This window comes from Gekko japonicus, unplaced genomic scaffold (genome assembly GCF_001447785.1).
Source record: "Gekko japonicus isolate JY-2015 unplaced genomic scaffold, Gekko_japonicus_V1.1 scaffold18, whole genome shotgun sequence".
Lineage (NCBI taxonomy): Eukaryota > Metazoa > Chordata > Lepidosauria > Squamata > Gekkonidae > Gekko > Gekko japonicus.
Genome location: NW_015170275.1, coordinates 2,951,638 through 2,973,099, shown reverse-complemented (window position 1 = coordinate 2,973,099; position 21,462 = coordinate 2,951,638). Strand labels below are relative to the sequence as shown.

At 42.4% G+C, this 21,462-nt stretch overlaps 1 protein-coding gene across 1 annotated transcript in view; it reads left to right on the top strand.

Annotated features, from left to right (window-relative positions):
• MAP3K15 (mitogen-activated protein kinase kinase kinase 15) overlaps positions 1 to 21,462 on the top strand; it is a 129,694-nt gene that overhangs the window by 83,889 nt on the left and 24,343 nt on the right. Inside the window, exons 14-19 of the mRNA XM_015417615.1 lie at positions 478 to 565; positions 4,676 to 4,809; positions 8,431 to 8,558; positions 9,085 to 9,215; positions 9,411 to 9,516; positions 16,482 to 16,639. Coding sequence (XP_015273101.1) covers positions 478 to 565; positions 4,676 to 4,809; positions 8,431 to 8,558; positions 9,085 to 9,215; positions 9,411 to 9,516; positions 16,482 to 16,639 — 745 coding nt within the window. The remainder of the gene's footprint in view (positions 1 to 477; positions 566 to 4,675; positions 4,810 to 8,430; positions 8,559 to 9,084; positions 9,216 to 9,410; positions 9,517 to 16,481; positions 16,640 to 21,462) is intronic.

Below are 21,462 nucleotides of genomic sequence, written 5' to 3'. Positions count from 1 at the left end.
CTGTGTCAGAATACAAGATTTTGTGGCAGTTTGAGAAGGTTGATTTGCAGTCAGAGTTAACGTCTGTTGGACTGATCCCTGCCCTATTTCAGAACAAAACATGCCAAATCATTCTACAGAGTTCAGCTAATTATCATATATTTACATTACAAAATCCTCTGCCAAATAAAGAAATTAAGGGGAGAGTAGTAAGGAAAATATGTTGGCAAATTGGATTGTATCCAAGCACCCTTTTAGGTCAGTCTCCTCCATATTACAGCCTCTATCCCAGATAGCTTTTGTCTCCTTGGCATATAGTCTGTTTTGGTAGCCAAAGGGGACCCCCCACTCCCTTTTTCACCACTGACAAAACTGGTTCAATCCAACCCATCATCTTTGCATTAAAAAGAATTAGAATTTGAAATAGAAAGATTGGCCAGTTTTGCAGAAAAACTGATACTGATTTGTTTTTTACCATGAGATATATATTGCTTTCAGGTTCTGTGGTTTAGTTAAAGAAATTTTAAGTGATGCTGTGGGAAGTACTTTGGAACTGGAAGGTGAGATTGATGGTGACACACTCGAAGTAAGTAAACTTGATCTAGGAACAAAAATGTTTATTATTAAGATTCAAGTTCTAAAATAATGAAAAAACTAAGAAATTTAATCATGTCAAAAACATAGAAACCATGTTACAGATATAAACGTGGAATACAGTAGTCCTGAACTGAGTTGTATCTGCTGTTGTGATAATCAAAACAGTATAGGGAGGATCTAAATGAAAGGGACAACGAAGTATCTAAATGAGATTCATGAAGAAAAATGATAGTGTCAGCACTTGCAAAACAAAGTGCCGGTATCTTTCTGAGGCCTGATGGGGTTAACGGGCAGTCAGATCTCAGGAAAGGCTGGAATACCCAGTGTAAAGCCATTATTCCCCAAATGGAGCAAATAATCAAAGGGGTACAATACACTGAAAATGGCCTAAACTGTACAACTATTTCATGTGTTTAAATAAGTGTCTTTCTGGCACCAAGCAATGCTATTCAAAGATAGTATCAAACTAACACAACCCAGTACAACGTTTAAAAAAATTATTTGTATCCCATTTTTTCGGGCAAAAATGGGCTGCCAAAAAGACACAAAGATATTTAAAAAGCCAAATATAAATAACATACATACAAATGTTCCCTGATATTAGCCAAACTGGATCAAGCACGTATGATTTAAAATATATACTAAGGAGACAGTTGTGCAGAAACTTAAGTCATGTGTTACTGGTCCAGCTGTACATGCCGTAGCTCCCTTGTATGAAGGTTGTTGAACTATCTGTTTATAAGCAGCATTTTTTTTCACAGAGCTCTACAGTGCAGATGATTTGGAGTGAGTCCTATGTCTACAGTGCAGATGATTTGGAGTGAGTCCTATGTTTAGGGCAGTGAGGTGGGATGTGGTTGATGGGTCAGTGGATTTTTGAGGCTTGTCACAAGTGGTGCTGCTGCCCAATATTCTATTTACCTGTCTCTGTATATGAACATTGGCTGCATGTTCATCTGCAGTCCAAAGATGTGCATTACAACCCTGGGTAGTCTTCTACAGAATTAGAGCATAATTCAAAAAGGAAAAGAACTATCCTTATAGACCAGGGGTGTCAAAGATGTGGCCCGGGGGGGCGGATGAAGCCCCTGGAGGGCTTCTATCAGGCCCGCAGTGGAACTGGCTGTGTTCTGCTGCTTCTTCTAGTTCTGCTGCTGCTGCATCATCGTAGGTTTGCAGCTTACGGATACACACCTGAACAGCATACTCAACATTGCAGCAGCACAGACATTTTGATGCAATAATTCAGAGCAAGAGGTGTCAGTTATCAGACACTGTTAAATAAACAAAATATTGCAAGACTGCTAATGTTTTAAGCATGTTTTTATTCTAAGTAAAAAAAACCCTTTGTGTTTGTGTCCTTTATAAAGTTTATATCTCTGCTACCTGGCATTACATTTTATGACACACATGGCCCGGTCCAACAAGGTCTCATTTATGTCAGATCCGGCCCTCATAATAAATGAGTTCGACACCCCTGTTATAGACTGTTCTGTGTGTTCTCAACTATCCCTTGTAATCCCTTCCCTGGTAGAAGAAATGTCTCCCTAAAGGCCTCTGAGGAATCTCCATTAGCACCTATTGGACCACTGCAATGGCCTGAAATACCAGGGAACATGTCACTTTCCCAGGGCACCAGGGTCCTTAGCATGGATATAAGACACCCTGGAAAGCACATTCCCCTGATCTCTTGGAATATTATGTACACCACCCTGAACTCTTTGGGAGAAGGACAATATAAAAATATAATGAACTAGGAATAAGGCCCGTTGTGGAAATAAATAAATACAACAAGCTCTAGAAAGAGGCTCTGAGCAGGTGCCCTGGCCTGTGGTGCATCCTCATTTGGAATACTGTGTTCAGTTCTGGTCACCATGCCTCAAAAGAGATATTATAGCATTAGAAAAGGTGCAGAAAGGGACAGCTAAAATGATTAAGGGGATGGAAAATCTTTCCTATGAAGAAAGGTTAAAGAGGTTAGGGCTCTTTAACATGGAGAAACCAAGATTGAGAGGTGACACGATAGAGGTTTACAAAATTATACATGGGATAGAGAAGACAGACAAAGAAGTACTTCTCTCCCTTTCTCACAATACAAGAACTTGTGGGCACTCCATGAAATTAATGAACAGTAGGCTTAGAACAGATAAAAGGAAGTACTTCTTCACCCAAAGAGTAATTAACATGTGGAATTCCCTGCCACAGGAAATGGTGGCTGCTACAAGCATAGACAGCTTCAAGAGGGAATTGGATAAACATATGGAGCAGAGGTCCATGAGTGGCTATTAGCCACAAGGCATAGATGGAACATTACATCTGGGGCAGTGATGCTCTGTATTCTCAGGGGGAAATTGTGGGAGGGCTTTTGGAGTTCTGGCCCCGCTGGTAGACCTTCTGATGGCATCTGGTTTTGGCTACTGTGTGACATAGAGTGTTGGGGTGGATGGGCCATTGGCCTAATCCAATATCGCTTCTCTTATGTTCTTACAAACTTCAGTTGCCTTAGAATACAGTTGCAAGATAGTTGTCTGGGACAGGTTCCTTGGGAATATAACTTGCCAGCAGTGAAGTAACTCTTCCAACATTGATGGAACTTTCAGTTCCCAGCACCTCAGAATGCTTATTCTTACCTTTACAATTCTAAATTACAGTTTAGTATTGGAGGTACCTCAAGAGACACCTGTTCCATATGATCCTTCTTGTTAAGATCTTCATTAGAAGCTATGCTCTGTGTCCCCATATTGAGAGATGGAATGGACAGCTACTTTATTTCTGTTATGGGACCTCAACTCTAGAATCCACTCCCTGCTTGAGTTTTAGGTACCAGATGTAGACATTTTTATTTTTCCAGACTTTTGGTAATTGGTATCATTGTGGTAATAAGTATCATTTGCTGCCAAGCCATGCATCCATTTTTCATTTGGTCATTTAGCAATTGTGGATTTTATTGTATTTTGATAATAGAAGTCAATTGTTTCAAGAACTTCTTTGTGAGGCAGGATGTAACTGTTTTAAATCAATGCCATGGAACTACCACCATGTATCAGAAAAAAATTAATAAAATCTAGAGCAGGGGTGTCAAACATGCCAATCTGACCTGCAAGGACCTGGCTGTTTCCTCCTTCCTTTTCCAGTTCTGCTGCTGCTACGTCACAGCTTGCTTTACCAGTCCCTCTCAATTGCACAGGAGAGATAGATGGGCACGCCTCTCCTGTGCAGTTGAGAGAGTCTGGTAAATAACTGGCTGAGCTCCTCCCTCTCCTCATCCCAGGGGGAGGGAGGGAAAAGCCAAAGCTTGCTTCCTGGCCAGGCTGCAGGAGACAAAGGGCAGCCTTTCTTTCCTTCTACTGGCTGAGGCGTCTCCCTGAAGGGAGGGAGGGAACAAGGGAGAGCTTGATTTGCTGGGCTGCCTCAATCGCACGGGAGAAATACCAAGCCCCTTTAAGTCCAACAATGTTTTGTTCAAGGTGTCAGTTATCAGAGACTGTTAAATACACAAAATATTGCAAGAATTTGAAGCATGTTTTATTTAAAGTTTTAAAAAATCTTTAATTGTGTTTGTCTGTGTCCTTTATAAAGTTTATATCTCCGCTACCTGGCATTACATTTTATGACACACATGGCCCAACAAGGTCTCATTTATGTCAGATCTGGCCCTCATAATGAATGAGTTCGACACCCCTGATCTAGAGCCTTCCCATGTTGGATCTTCCGGTCATGTAAAGTTGCATGTCCATTGGAAGTTATATGTTATTTAATAAATGAGAATTTTTGTCTGAGTGGAGAAGAAGTCTGGATGGTTGTTCGCCCCATTCTTGCAATGGACATCACATATCACACATGCTTGTAAAGGACAGCTGCCTATCTAGTGTTTTAAAAGTTTTAAAATTGTCAATTAAGGCTACCGCCATCCAGGTGAAATAATGCAAAGTTGGTGCTTCATAACGTTGTTATCGGAAAACATTTTTTAAATTTTCTTGTTCTTTTATTTCTAGCAGATCTGTTGATTGCAAAGGCAATACATTTCTAATGGCTTTTGTCAAAATCAGCTTAACGCACACCCTGTCTGTGTCTGCATGCTGCTGTGTTCTGCTTTCAGTACGAGTATGACTACGATGAGAATGGAGATCGAGTGGTGTTAGGCAAGGGGACCTATGGGATAGTTTATGCCGGGAGGGACCTTAGCAATCAGGTCCGAATAGCCATCAAAGAAATACCAGAGAGGGACAGCAGGTGAGCCTTAATATTTCTGCCAGTACATTCTTGTGTGTTTATGCAACTGGGTTGTTGTTGTTTTTTGAACACGGGTGATCCTTTTAATCAGAACATATATTTAGTGTGTGAGCTCATTCTCATTCCATTGCACAAAGCTATGGGCATACATTACACTCAACTTATACAGGGTTCAGCGTTAGAAATGTTGAATCATTTACCTCTCGTGTTACAGTGAGGGACAAAGCAAGTGATGCACCATTCCCTTTTCACTTTTCCTACTCATGTATGGTTATCTCGGCACCATAATACTTCTGGCAATATGTGTCACCCTTACTCAATGGTCCCTTAAGGGTTTTGACAGGTGTTTTATTTCTAACACTAGGAAAAAGGCCCATTGTGGAAATAAATACAGTGGCCTCTATAAAGAGGCTCTGGGCGGGTGCTCCGGCCTTGGACACTCAGTGTCAATTTGCTGTGGCGACCTCAGCAGGGTATAATGACACTGAGTCCACCATTTTCTCCAGAGGAACTGATCTCTGCTACCTAAAAATCAGTTGTAATTTTGAGTGATCTCCAGCCCTCACCTGGAGATTGGCAACAATGGTTCCCCAGAAGGGAATAGTTGGTTTGGAGGGTGGAATCTATGGCTTTGTACCTGTCTGAGGTCCCACGCCTCCTGAAACCTCACCCTCTCCAGGCTCCATCCCTCACATCTCCAGGAATTTCCCACCTGAAGTTGGCAACCCTATCTCCTTCCCAGCCAATCATCAACCTACCTTTATTTTCCCCTCACTCTTCGGCTTTCCTCCCCCCACACACCCGCAGCCTCTCCCGTGCTCTGAAGCCCTGACTGCTACATGACATTGGTTGTCATATGGGGGCCACCTCAGCAGCATATAAAGATACAGAGCCCACCATTTTCTCCAGGGGAACTGATCTCTGCCATCTGGAAAGCAGTTGTAATTCTGAGTGATCTCCAGCCCTCACTTGGAGATTGGACACATTTTACCTCAGAACAGCAAAACTGTTTAGAATGTTAGAGGCAAAAGCCAATCAAGTCGCATCTGCAAGCGACCTCTGTGTTCCGAGGCAGAGGCCAAAGAGGCTGCATATGCAAATAACCTCTGTGTTCTGACTGGCTATGGGGGGGAGTGGAACAGCAAAATGTTTAGAATGTTGGAGGCAGGACTCAGGCAAAGCAGCCAGTGGATAGGGAGACCCTCTGAATGACAGATCAGAGAGCGAACTGATTTTGGAGCATGTGGAATGTTCTAGAGAAGTGCCACCACCATTTGGCTTTTATTTATAAGGGAGATGCTTGATATTTTGTAGTGGGTTTTTTTTTTCCTATTTGTTGGAAATACTCAAAATGAGTTATTGGGGGGGGGGAAATTGGGGTGTGCATCTGGGGTTCAGTTTAAAGGAGACATTTTTTAAAAAAATCATCCCCAAATAAGCCGTATGTCGCAATGAAGATGTGGAAGGGCCTCCCAGAGGGCACTGGGCACTGCGTGGAAGTTTCCCAAAGCATTTTCAGTGCTATCTTGGATGTTTTGAAGGAGGAAGAGTGTTTGGATAAGGAAGAAGAAGCAAGTAAACTGGGATTGGGCAGGGTAACTTTGTATCAACTGGTCAAAAAAAATAAGGTCAGCCCTAAGTGCCCCATTTGTTTTAGGCTTTTGAGAAGGCTTCCTTTGTTTTCCACTGGGAAGCACAGCAGAGAGAAGTAATTCAGTGACTATTCTTGCAGTTTCTTACCGTGCTGCAGCTGCTTTCCTAGTTCTAGCTCTCCTCGTATGTTGCAGTTGTCTAAGGCGTTGTGGATCTTGCAGACACTTTGTCCACACTGAGTCACTGGGCTATGCAGTCAAGTCCTGTCCCAAACAGTGCCACTGTAATTGCTGAAAATGCTCCCACTCCGAACAAAATCATTTCCATTATTTGGTTGGACACCTTCCAATCTGATGGGAGATATGTGACTGACAGGGATATTGTCCAACCAGAACATTTAATGAGCATTCTGATAGGCACCTCTGTGTATGGCATTTCCATTTTCCTCTGTTCAATGCAGCATCTCACTGGCTGGTTCATTATCGGGGACTGGGTGTGAGCAAGGGGAGTGGTAGGCTTAAATTTCCATTTCCTATAGAACATGGATGATTTGTATTTTGGTGATGATTCCTTGAAGAGGGATACAGTACTTGAGAATTTTATTCCAGTGGAAGCAACTATGAAATTGATTTTCTCATATAACTAATTTTAATTTCAATATTAAAGAATCCAATTTATGTGTTTCAAACTATTCCAATGTGAGGGGGTTTTTTTTGGGGGGGGGTTGCACACTCTTCATGTTTCACTTTTCATGTATGTAGATAATTCCTTCTTTATATGCCAGAAATGCAAGATCTTTTCACTAATGTAACCTGCTGTTTGAGGTAAATTTAATAAATTTCCTTCTAATAACTGGTAAAAATATAAAAGGCATGCACACTTTTCATATTTATTCTGTGCCACTGTTACCACCAATGGCCTGCCTTGTTGTTTGGAGAATTTAGCTATGCAGCAGGATACGCCAGAGGGGTACAGGAATTGCATACCACTTGTATACTGAGGTCTGGCACAGTAGGAAGACTCCAGATTTGAAGAGTAAATTATATAGGTTTTATTAAAGTAGTCCCCTAATTACAAGCACACTAAACATTCAAAAGAGCAAGCAATACAGAACTAAGAAAGCAGAGGTGATTGATAGCGAGTAGAGGGGTAAGTTATGGGGTGATACAACCTGTCCAGACGTGCAGGGGTCCATGGAGATGGGATTATGGCCCAAGCCCAGAGGTTTACGAGTGAACTGCCAGTTGGCATCAGGGCAGAGGCACACACTCTGAGGCCATGCGCTCTGACAGATATAGACATTGGAAAACAATGCAGACCAATGGGCAGCCCTGGGGGCTGGTCTCAGGTGAGAATAATAGATTACCTGGGCCAATGATGAGTCCCAGGGGTGTGTGGCATCAGGATAGGCAAGGCTGGATGTGACCAATGAGCTTCCAGAGGGGCTCAATGAGCTTCATAGGGCACTGCTTGTGGAGGTTCACTGGTCATTTTGGGGTGTCTCTGTTTTGGGAAAGACCACCCCAGGTTCAGGGCTGAGGATGCTGGCAACACCACATTCCCCTGGTTTTAGACGTTTTTAAGGATAATGCACATATAAGGATGGATCCAGCACAAAATTTCTACTTGCTTGTGCTGTCATGGAAGTGAAAACACAAGAAAAATACCATGGTAGCAACTTGCACTAAGTCAAACTTTATGTATCCCTTGTGGAAACTTGTGTTTCCACTTGCACAAGATCTTGTGCAACCAGTTTCTGGACACCATAAAACATAGGGAAGAAAGTGCTAGCTGTTGAACAAGATCTTGTGCAGTACTAAGTTGGTTTATGTTTCCATTTCTGCATCACTGGAACCAAGCCATAATTATGTAGGCTGGGGATTTCCAGTTCAGTCCAAAGCACTGAAGTCAGTGGACTTAGAATAGTATAATTCTACATAGGATTTCATTCTTAGAAATGTTAGATTGATATGTTTCCCTTTTATTTTACTATTTAGACAACTTTTCACTTTGTATCTTCATGATTAGATATTCTCAGCCACTACATGAAGAAATAGCCCTCCACAAATATTTAAAGCACCGTAATATAGTCCAGTATCTTGGTTCTGTTTCTGAAGATGGATATATTAAAATCTTCATGGAACAAGTGCCAGGAGGTTTGTATCATATTAATTTCCCTCTACAGATTTTTGAAAAGCCTTCTTTTCTTTATGAAGTATTAATTTTGCTGCATATGAATAATAGATTTGAAGTGTACAGTTTTCATATTACATGGATAAAATTTTGTATAATATAAATGACATTGCAAAAAAAAAAAAAACACCAGGATACAGTACAACCTCTCAAGCATCTGCCATAGGTTAATCCAGGTTGGTGGTAGACAAGCAAACCATAAGTTGCTAAAGTATGGATGGCATAACAAACTGTGGTTATTCTGAGTTGGAAAGATTTCAGCCTTGGTTTGGTGCGTAGGAGAAGGAAGAGTTCACAAGGCCCAAGACATTCTGGCTCATTCTAATCACAGGCAAACCATTTTCTCTTTGTGATGTCTGAATGTGGTCCATGAGTTTTGGCCAGAAAGTTGAGGCATAAAAAGTGTGCAACACTATGAGGACTCAGTTAAGACAGCTTTGGACACCCTAGAAAGTGTAATTTTTTGTCCTTTTTTCTGTCTAAACCCAGGAAGTCTTTCTGTACTTCTAAGATCAAAATGGGGACCAATGAAAGAACCTACAATTAAATTTTATACCAAGCAGATCCTAGAAGGTCTGAAGTATCTCCATGAAAATCAGATCGTACACAGAGACATAAAAGTGAGTATGTAGATAATTCCTTCTTTATACGACAGAAATGCAAGATCTTTTCACTAATGTAACCTGCTGTTTGAGGTAAATTTAATAAATTTCCTTCTAATAACTGGTAAAAATATAAAAGGCATGGAATTCAGGGGAAATCTTGGCACAGTTTATAGTGACATTTGTGTACCTGCTTATTATTTTGTTTCTTAGGGAGATAATGTTTTAGTGAACACATATAGTGGAGTGGTAAAAATTTCTGATTTTGGGACTTCTAAACGTCTGGCAGGAGTCAATCCATGTACAGAGACATTCACAGGTATGAAAAAATAGAACTTTTTGTTTGTGGTTTGTCTGTGTGTTCCTTGACACCCTGAATAGCTATGAGGGTTAACTGTCTGAAAAAATGGCTACATGAAGCCAAAACTCTACATCCATAACTCTCCTGTGTTTTAGAAGCCTAGCTGCCACTTTCCTGTGACAGAACCATGGTTAGGTTGTGGAGAAGTTTTCTGGGCAGGAAGTGGTAGACTGGAGGATTAGTGCTTAACCTTTCACTTACCTTTGGCTTTCCTCCTGGAGCTCACACATCCTTGCCATATTTCCAGAATTATATTGGTAATAAACACTGCTGTTTTTTCCAGCTAGGGTTCCAGATCATACAAAGATGCATGTGTTGTGGAAGAAATGTAGTGGGGGGAAGAGTTAAGCTGTCCTGCCTGCTTGTCTGTTGCTTTTCTGAAACACCGTCCCTCTCATCCCACCATCACTTGCAGTGGCCGGATTCTTAGATCAGGTGACTGCTGACACATGTGTAGCTTGTGCCTTGGAGTCTGTCCTGTTGACATTTCTAGTGAGAAGAGAACAGTGTGGCTCATCAAAAGGAAATAGTGATTGGAATATATTTATTATATTAATCCTTCTGTTAGAAATGTTATCACTTACGGTTTGTAAAAAAATGTATTTCAGCTCTGCCATTTAAACTTTGTAATGACTTGAATGTGAGGCCTTATAAGAGATCAAAAATTCTACTTTGTGAGCTACTGGCATTAAAATTGTGAGCGAGTGATTTGGCTACTGCATGAATTAGCTTGTTCTGGAGCCCTCCTTCCTGAGCTAAGACAAAAATGTATGAGCCAGAGGCTAAAAAACTATGAGCTGGCTCACACTAACTCAGTTTAGAGGGAACACTGAGAGTCTGCAACTAGTGAGTTATTTCCCATGGGAATAAATAAGAGAGATGTACATGTGTGTGTTCATTAATTTATAGGAATCAGTTTGCTTTGGCTTTTTGTAGTCACGATTCAGTAGGACATTCATATTAGCATTTTTCCTGTTTGTTATGCAGTGTCCTTGCATACTTTTCATTTTCTTTGTGTTTAAGTTGGGGAGGTACCCAAGTTCATATAATTGGTCTGAAGAGAAGTCTTTTTCCTGTCCCACTTTCATTATTGGAACTTGCCTTCTAGTGCAGTGACTACGGAAGGCTTACTGGCTATGTCTGTGCTACTCATTGAAAATGAATTAAGAGGACTTGTAATGGTGAATTCATGTTATCATCCTTGGGTGTTAGTTACGGATATGGGCCTAATTACACTGGTTTAGTACAATTAGAAAAGTTTGTGTGTTTATTCTGTACCACTTTTATGTTGCATGCTCAACTGACATGAAAAACCTATAAAATGAGCTTGTAGCCTGGAAAAAGGAATGTGCATATGCAGACAAAGATTTAGTTCTGGGAAATCAAGGAGTTGGATTATGCCAGGATGGTAGTCTTGAACAAGAATTCTCAAGTCTTGAGCATATATGTAGGTTGTTCTATTGTGGATGAGATTTGCCTGTAGGTTGACGGAATGCAGCAGCAGTTAAACATTATAAAGCCTTATATGGCTTATAAAGAAAGTACAAAGTGCATTTGACTTCATAGCTCAATAAAATCCACAGTAACTATCCAAGACTGATTTAACATATCCTTTGTGTAATACTTGCTTAGATGTTCATATTGTTTGTACGGTCTGCCGGTGATGCAAAGAGAATCGCAGATTTGCTTTTATGGGCCTCCACAGGGGCATGTCAGTTTTCCTTTGATCTCTCTGCAGATCTGAAGCCTTTCTGGTTTTCTTAATTTCTCATCAGATTTGCCAGCCTCTTTGCATTGCCTGTTTTAAATGTGATGGGGCTTACAGCCTGATCCTAACAGCATTTACAACAACATTTACTCAGAAGTCATCCTCAGTTATTTTATGGGGATATGTATCCAAGTAAGTGTGCTTGCCAATGCATCCCATCCCAGAGAGTTAGTGTGATATAGAGCTGAGTGTTATCTGCATATTGGTGACAACCCAACCCAAATCTCCTGATAACCTCCCCCAGTGGTTTCACGTAGATGTTAGAGCATAGGGAACAAGATGGGACCTTGTGGTGCCTCCTCCCAATCCCAATCCAGATAGGCGGTCCAAAAAGATACCATATTGGATGGTATTGAAAGCCACTGAGAAGTCCAGGAGAATCAACAAAATTGCACTCTCTCTGTTCATCTCCCAGTGCAGGTCATCCACCAGGGGAGTCAAGGCTGTTTCAGTCCCATAATCAGGCCTAAACCCAGTCTGGAAGGGGGTCTAAACAAGTTGCCTCATCCAGGGAAGCTGGAGTTGTCCAAATATGACTATTCAATCACCCTGCTCAAGAATGGAACACTTTAGACTGGTCAATAATTGTCATCTCCTGGGTCAAGGGTAGGCATCTTTAAAAGTGGACATACCACAACCTGACTCATGGCTGAGGTGATTATCCTGTCTCCTAGGGAAGCATTAAGTACCTTTTGAAACCCCTAAACCGGCCCCCCCCCCCCCCCGGCAGCAGATTTCAGTACCCAGGAAGGGCAAGGGTCATACAAGCAGGTGGTAGGCCTCAAACTTCCAAAGATCCTTATGCATCTTCAGGTTGAATAAACAGAAAGCATCCCAAACAATTGAACAAAGTGGCACCCTGGCACCACCTGACCTTGTGTGGGGTCCACCCCCTATGTGAGGATGCTAGTGAAGAGTGCAAGTTGGAATGGATAGAAGAGATGTTATCTGCAAAGTGCTGAGCAAAACAGCCACAGCCAGGTAACAAGCAATCTGCCCCTTTGTGCAGGCCAGATCCCTGTACAACAGGCATCTGGCCCCCCAGAACAGCTCTGCTAACCCTATGCTGTGCAGATGCAATGGTGGTGGGAAAGTATTATTTCTTTCCTATTACCTCTGCCATGAAGTATGCTTCAAAATAAGCAATGGTGGTGGGAAAGTATTATTTCTTTCCTATTACCTCTGCCATGAAGTATGCTTCAAAATAAGCATTTTCCCATGTCATATTGAATTTAGCTTGAGGCTTCCTCCACTGTCACTCTAGCTGTCTTCCTTGTTTTTTTCATCATTCACAGCCCCTCAGTAAACCAAGGTGGAACTATCATGTCAACTGCCCAGGTCATTTCCTTATTCTAGAGGTCAATCAGGGTATTGACAGAAGCATCAATCTTATCAACAAGAAAATCCCCTAGAGCCAACAGAAAACATTTGGATCCATCTGGCTCCAGGGCCAGATCATTTTAATAGATCCCCCACCCTGCATTCCCGTAAGTCTAAACCCAAGCAGGTAGTGTTCGGTCCATGACAAAGGAACCATAATCAATTCCTCCATCCTCAGATCACATTCCTCCTGCCCAGAGCAAAATATCAGATCAAGAGTGTGACCTGCACAATGTGTAGGACTAGTTATATTACCTGGGATAGGCCTATGGTTGTCAGGGAGACTGTGAAATCCTGAGCCACTCTTGACAAGACAGACTCAGCAGGCATGCCTAGGGGTCCTCAACACCACCCCGAGACCAGCTCAGTAAACTCAGGTAGGCAGCAGGGTGGTAGTTCACTAACAATCCCAGTCCATTATCCCAATCCCAGTATTATGTGCATAGTCTCAAAACTGGTTGCATCCTGGATGAGGTACTATGATAGGAGGATAGAATCCTTATAGACTACAGCAGCAATACCACCTCCCTGCCTGCCAGACCTATGCTGATGTAGCACTGAGTACCCTGAAGGGCACAATTGAGACAAGTTGACTCACCCCCTCTCCTAGCCAAGTCTCAAGTGATACATGCCAGGTCAGCCCACTCTTTCACGCACATGAAGATTGGTTGTTGTTTTTCCTCTGACTGACTTGGCATTTAGCAGCTGGGTTTTATAACCCAGAAGAACTGTTGATATGGTCACCAGCATCACCCTGGCTGGAAGAAGTGTCATGCTCAGGCCAAACTAACTTTTGTTTCTTTGAGTTTCGCTTCCCTTCGCTTGTCATGATGTAAGGGGAGGGTGGAATTCCTGAGGGGGGTGCATGTTGTGGGAGTGCATGGGGGGTAGTAGCCATAACCATTTCTTAAGTTGTGCCCCAGGAGTTGGTTCTCATGAGATCGACCTTGGAGACTCTTTGGCCTAGCTAGGTTAGATAGGGCACCATATATCTGTCTGAGTTGCCATAGGAACGCTAGGGGGTAGATGTGACATATGAATATGTGGGGTTTCATGCTTTTACCTATAACCTGTGAGTTCCCATGGTTTTCTTTAGTCCTAACAAGAGTTCTTGTACCTACAGCAGGCATATCTCTAATAAAGCATTCCACTGTCAGTTGTGTGTGTGGAGAGTGTTTTAGCTGGGGACCTGACAGAAGAGCCAGAAGGGACAAAGAGGAAATTGTGGGGGAGGGAGAAATGAGATGCTTTCCACAAATATTCGCAGGTCCCCACTTGTTCTTTAATTCTATACTCCTAGTCCCATTGAATTGTTTATTGAATGTCTCATGATGTCTGATGGAATTTTTTAGTATATACTTTGTAATCTGCCTTGCGTCTCAATGAGAAAAGGTGGGCACTAAAGTAAATAGATACAATTTACATTTTCATTGGTTTTGATGGGTTTGATGATGGACTGTCAAGGGTTAATGCCTAACAGAGTCTGAGAACCTTTCAATGACAGGCTGTTTGAACAGAATTCTGTTGAGTGAGCCAGTTAAGGAATGACAGTTGGGGACTGACAGTTGAAGAGACAGTTAAGACTGACTGTGGATTGGGAAGGAGGCTAAGAGAGTGAGTGGATCAAGGAGGATCCTCATTCAAGCAACAAAAAAAAGGAAATACGGTAGCTTCTAGTAAAGAGAAATGATCCCTGTCCAGTTAAGAAGGGAAAGACCTTCTAGAAAAGAAGTGTGCTCCCTGGTTTGTGTAAAGAAGTATTTTGGGAACTTGGCTGTATGTTCCTGCTTTCTAAACTTTATGTGTCAGTGAAACTCAGAAACCTATGCTGGAGTGTTTAAGCAGAAACTGAAAAGAAAGCCTCTCTCCTCCAAGTTTTAAAGACCTTGTTGAATAGCAGAAACACTTTCTTGTTGGCAACAGATTATCTGATATAATAAAGCGACCGGGTTGCTCAGCAAGAAAGAAGACAGAAGAGAAAATCCAGAGTGTGAGGGAGGGAAGAGGGCGAGGTCGCCATAATGGACAACACTTTTTATAGCTGTAACTTTGTTTAACATTATGTTGGAATTAAATTTCTGCGGTTGTATCTTTCTAGCAAGAGATCATTCTTGCCAAATCTCAGAGATACAAGAGAAACTCAGTTGTATAGCAAGCAAATTAAAACAATTGGCTTCTGTAACATATAGAAAGCTACTTAAAGATTTACCATGAAAGGCAGAGAGATAATTGTACCTGCAAAAGTGTTTCTTGGTGGGTTTCATTTACCAGGCAGCCCTGAGCCACACCCAAAAGCTTGGAGATGTCTTCAGAGACCACGTGCATGCCAAATGTCATGTCCCAAGGCCCAAGCTGGCTAGAATTAGGCATGAATTTTGACTCATCACGCAGTTCATGCCCATCCCTATTAACCATAACTGTGAGACTTTCAAGGGCAGCATCATAATATGTCATCTTGTTCCTATAAGCAGAATTTATTACACTTAAGAAGCATAATAAATATGTTCCTTTTTCTAAATGTCACATTAATGTTTTGTTTGTTTAATGTTTATAGGTCTGTTGCTTAAACTAGAATTATCACTGTATGTTAATTGTAATACTGTGGAAAAATAGTTGAGAGATTATTGCATGTGTGGTTTACTTCTATTAGGTTCATTACACCTAAGAAAGGCAGAACTCTGATATTAATACATGCACAATATTAATATGCATGTATGGAAAAGGCATCAAATATGCGCTTTGAAGAGGTTCAGACAAAGTCTAATCACTTATTCTATTGCTATATCTTCTGTCAATTAACAACCCAGTAAATCATTATTGTATCACACTACTAGAAGTCCTGTTGAGAGATAGACATGAACTGGCTCACAAACCTAAATTTGTGATGAAAATTGCCTGGTTTGTGTTTCATGAGCCAAGGTTCATGAGCTGAACCATGACCTTCCATATGGTTTTCAGAGATTCAGGCGGTTTGTGGTGGTGCATGTCACTGCCGTCCACGGCAGATACTCTGGCACAGACCAATTACGATCAACAAAGCAACGGGGGGGATTGACTTCTGCAGCTCTGGAAACACCAGTAGTGGCCTTCCAAAGCTCAACAGGCAGCATTGGCCACCAATAAGAGAGCTTCAATTCTGCTTTATGGGGGGCATGTTACATTCCTGGACCTGTGGCTGTGATTTACCCAGAGATCACTTTCCTGGGAGCACCTGCTTTGGGGGGCCATAACTCAGCCCCCCTAAATTCAGTCCTCATCAAACTTGAAGGGCAGGTAGAGGAGAGTCATCTGGAGATTCGCTGTGATTTTGGCATCTTTAGCCACAGGGGGCCCGTTCTACCACATCACAAACCTCATGAAATGAACGAGTTCACTAAATGGGAAGGTTCGTGAAGGTTTGTGGTTTGAGTAGCCCCATGAACAATGAACCGAGACAAACCTCCATTTTCCTAGTTCATGCCCATCCCTAGTCCTGTTCAAGCAATCGGCCTTTGTATGTGCAAAAACATGGAAAATGAAAAGAGTACCCTTCTCTACAATCCAGTTATAAATGGACTGAATGGATTTTCTTGTTTCTGAAATCCTTTACATGAGCAAAAGCAGCCATGTAGAAAAATTGTGATGAAAGGAAGTACAAGGACTGCAAATTGTTGCCATTGCTACACATTCGTCTTTTGAAGTCCATCCATACTAGAAAGGTCATTTCACAAAATATTTAATAATGATTATTAAGTGTCCCATAACAATAAAATTAACAAGTCTTTCTTGATTGTAGGCACTTTGCAGTATATGGCTCCAGAGATTATTGATAAGGGGCCTCGAGGATATGGTGCACCAGCTGACATGTGGTCTCTGGGATGCACCATCATTGAAATGGCAACAGGGAAGCCTCCATTTCATGAACTGGGAGAACCACAGGCGGCTATGTTCAAAGTAAGTGGGGGTATTACTTGCCAATGAGTCTATGCTCACTGTATAGTTGTAGCGGCACCCATTCTAGATTAAGATATCTCCAGTGAATCCGCTCAAGAGGGTATTTTGTTTGGAATACCATAGCCTTAATAGCTCCCAAACCATATGTGGCTAACATGAGTATTTCATATACACTGGTATTGAATAATGTTCCCACTGAAAACTTGTAAAATGTGGGCGACATGCATGCATGTTCGCCTTTAAATACTGGTGAACACATGCCTCGTAACTCTGTTCCAATCAAATTTCTCAGATGCATGTGTGCACGTATTTAAAGACCCATTTTATAGATTCTGCCCCCCAGGCCAGTCCAGGGATGGGGGAAAGAATTCTACACTGGCACAATACATTACACAATAACCCAGAAAGGTAGGCTCTCTGGATTTAAACACAATAGCCACCAGGGATCTCTAAAATTAATCCCTCACCAACCTGAGATTAGAGATCCCCAGAATCTCAGTTGGCAGGTGGGTTTTACACATTAGCAACTCTAGCTCAGAGATGCACTTAATCTTACACAGGTAGCACAATTGGTCAGCGGTTTAGGCTACAGGATTTAGCTTGAAGTCCATTTACCACAATCCAGACACTATTTATAAACCAAGATAAGTTTATTCAGTACAGACTTAGCACAGACTAGAAAGGATTACAAAATAACAAAAACTTATGGCTCTTGGCCCTAACTAAACATTAGAGATATGCATAATTACCAACTTCAGGAATCCATAGTCCAAGATTGTCCATTGTGATAAAGTCCATTAGGTCCCATCTTTGTGCAAGATTCCAGCCATGTGCTCAGCTCCAAAGCAGCTCTTTGTCTCTCCCAGAGACCACATGGCAAGACAGCATTTCGGATGGAGAGCACACAGAAGAGAGAGAGGGCAAGAGAAAATCTGACTCTCCTCCAAGGGTCAGACAATTAAGAACCCCAATCTAATCATAATCAGCTGTGGCCATCAGCCAATCACGGGTAGACAGGGGGTGTCCAACTTTTGGGTTGTCATGGCAATGGGTGGGGGATAGGCTAGTTCTGGGGAACACCCTCTGCAGTCAAATGATCCCCAAAGTCCAACCCAGCCATGGCCTACGTGACATGGGCCCTGTAGCCTGAAAGCAGGTGCCTTGAAGTCTAACTCTTCCACTTAGAGGTGTGAAGAATGTGTGGCTATATGGCATGGCAATTGACCATATGGTCAGCCATCTGGCTGGCAACAGGAAACAAGGTATCAGAAGACATTCCAGGGGGGAGGCAGGGGTTTATAGGAATCAATTTTTCTATACACCATTGAACCAAGAGAGAGAACAGATCATCTTTGCCCCTTCTGGACAAGGAAAGCATAACTTCTACACAGAGCCATGGCATCTTCCCATGTTGGCTCCATTTTGCTATTTGAAGATTGCATAGAATAATTTGAGATTACTAGGCTTTTTAAGATGCAGTAGTTCACCCTGTAGAAGTATCCATTAAAAATCATGTGGAAGCAGGAGTTAATCATCCTGGCTTTTGTGCAGTCCCTCATGAACAGTCACAGCCCAGCTGTGGAAGACCTAACACGCTCTCTACAAGATCTTTCCTGAGTCCAAGAGTGCTCCTCCCCACCCCCCTCTTCAGTATATCCCTTTTCCCACCCAAAGGGTCACTTTCCCCTCAGTTCTTTCCTTGCCACTGTGAGGAGAGTACAAGCCTTTTTTGTGTCTGTTATTTTATTCTCTTCATGAGTATTGAGGCCAAATGATCTTATTTAAGAAATGTGAGAATATGGAAAATGGCACAGAATGATGACCATAAGTAATGCCTACTTTGTTTTGGCAAAGGGCACAACACGGCTTCATGCCCAGCCTGCCATTGTTTGACCCCAAAGGTGAGAGATGGGAGAGTGGCTAGGCTTAAACCTGCCTTGTGGTGAAAAGCGTTGGTTGCCCCAGACCCCCAAGCGGGAAAACAGGCATAGTTTGAGAAAAGACCAAGGGCTCCTACAGTAGCTTCAGTGCCAATTCCGTTGACCTCAGTACTGACCAAACTGCCGGTGCTTGCCCTCTTGGCTTTGGGGCTGGCTTCTAAGAAATAAAAAAAGAAAGCTAAGCACTGAGACTGTAGGTTGCCTTCTTGGCACTGAGTCTCATGATCACCCCAACATCAAAAGTCTGTTTTGCCTTGGGGCAGCACATTGCTGTTGCCCATGGCCAACGTTAGCTGTTCCCTTGACATTGAATTGCTGAGTCTCCTCAGTGCCGATCATCAACTCCAAATGATCGTTGCTCGATTTTGCCTCAGTGTCGAGTTTCTCCACTTCAGGTGGTGCGTCTCTCACCCATCCCAAGGACCCCATCACCATCAGGCCACAACGTCAATGCCAAGCTCCTTCCGACGATGATATATATGAAGTTCCACCACATCTGGATGAACCAAAAGGGAATGAGCAGCAAGTCCCTCAGCAATCCTCCCAGCAACCTCCCTGGTTCCCCTTTCTGATGATGATTCCACCACAGTGGGCTTCGTGGGGCCAACAGGACCAATTTGTTCCATTTCTCTGGCCTTCTTTTAATCCAGACCAGGGAATGGCCAAGGACAAATATGCACCCAGCCACCTATCCATGGGCAACACAGCTTCCCTCCTGTCTGACCCCTAAGAACCAATGGATCCAGACTCAGAAGCTGAATCTGAAAACACATCCTTACTTTTACCTGACAAGACAGTGGGCGAACCTCAGGCTCCATCTCCAACTAAGGATCTGAAGTTGTTTTCCAAGCAGTTTTCATATGGCCAGATCCTTGGGTACATGTCCTCAGAGCCACAGTCCACTGATCCCATTATGAAGGTGTTATATGCTCCAGACTCTTGACCCATAGCCCTACCTATGCTACAGGGTATTCATGACATCTACTATGGGAATTTGGGCCAAATATACTTCCACTTCAGCTTCTGCTAGAAAGATGGAAAATTTGTATAAGGTCAGAGAAAATGGCACCGATTATTTGTTCCACCATCCCCCAGCAAACTCTTTGATCTCTGACACACTCCGCACCTTTAGATAAAGGCTGTGGTCACACACACTAAATAATCCACTTTCAGTGCACTTTCCAACCGGATTTTGCCAGTTCACACTGTACCTTCCCTCTGTATTGAACTTAATTTTGCCACTTACCTCACTATCGAACTCAGAGTGCACTCCACCAGAGCACAAGCTTCGTCTTCAGCTTTCCTGACTGGGTTGTCACTTGATGACATTTGCAAAACAACTACCTGGTCCTCACTGTCCACCTTTGCTTGGCACTACTCCATGGATGTGGATGGTCAAAATGAGGCAGCTGTTGGAAAAGTGGTTCTGCAGTCTGTCTTGCACTAGTCAGCCCACACCCGCTTCCTGGCTAAGTGGGTTTGCTAGTCTCTCATGTGGGACTGCACAGAAGCCACGGCGATGAAAATGGGGTTGCATTTACCTGTAATGTTTGTTCAGCGATTGGTCTTCTGTGCAGGCACACATCTCTCCCTCCTTCACCGCTGTGGGCTGTTTTTATTTTCATGTTGATCTTAGCCCACACGGTAGTGAAGGGAGACTGAAGGAAGCATGCTTGCCCCCATACCATCACATGACCTTTTTGGCAGGTAAAGGGATACACTGAAGACAGGGTTGGGGAGGAGCACTCTGTGGTTCTAGAAAGATCTTTTAGAAAGCTTGTTAGCTCTTCCACAGTTGCCCTGTGACTGCACCGTCCCATGTGTGCCTGCACAGAAGACCATTTGATGAACAACTGTTACAGGTAAGTGCAACCCCATTTTCTTCTCTAAAGTCATCCATTCTACACACAAAAAAGCAAGCTTCAGCTGTCTCTTTAGAACTGCAGTAGCTGGATTCTACACCATTCTGTAGATACTAAGCTTACATGTTAAACAATTCTCGAAAGCAATTTGTCTACTTCATCCTCTTGAGCATCTGTTTGCAGTTGCACAAAAGTTAATCTCTGATTATGAAGTAATTTGAGTGAGAATTGCGGGGATAATCTGACTACAGATAATTAAAATCTAATGTTTCTCTGTCAGGAATACTGACATTTTCAATACAGTCTGTAGACTTGTGTCAGCAGACTCAATAGTATTGCAAGATGTAGAGTATGAAATATCTATACAAGCAAAATGTTAACTGCAGCAACTATGGATATTCAGGATTATGATGGCTAGGGTGCATAAGCAACCAGGAGTACATACGCAGCCAAAAATACTTATCAAAGAAATTATGTTTTTGTTTAGCATGATGTACAGTCGGCAGGGCCAGTAATAGCAAGAATCTGGCAGTTTTAGAAGAATAAGGTTAATAGCAAAAAAAGCACAACTTTCTGGCTAGCTTTGACATTTGCCATCTTTCACTCTAATAATTGATTATCTACTAGAATGTAGTTTTGTCAATCATGCCATCAGACTAATGGATGGCTTCTTTATTTGTTTGGGAAATTTATTTGTTGCCTTTCCAGAGACCTGCTCCAAATACTTGGCAAACTGATATGTATAGTGATAAGAACCTTTCTATGTATAATTAGGGAAGTGAAAGCTGGTTGTGATGGGTTTTGAGGTGCCCTAGGGGAGATTATTAACAGGTTCCTCTTGGAGGGACTGTTCCCTGGTACACTTAAGGAGGCAGTGGTCCATCCCCTCTTGAAAAAACCATCTCTGGATCCGGGCGAATTGGCCAACTATTGGCTGGTTTCCAATTTGCCTTATTTGGGCAAGTTAATCAAGAGGGCTTTGGCAGTCCAGCTGCAGAGCTTTTTGGATGACACTTCCATT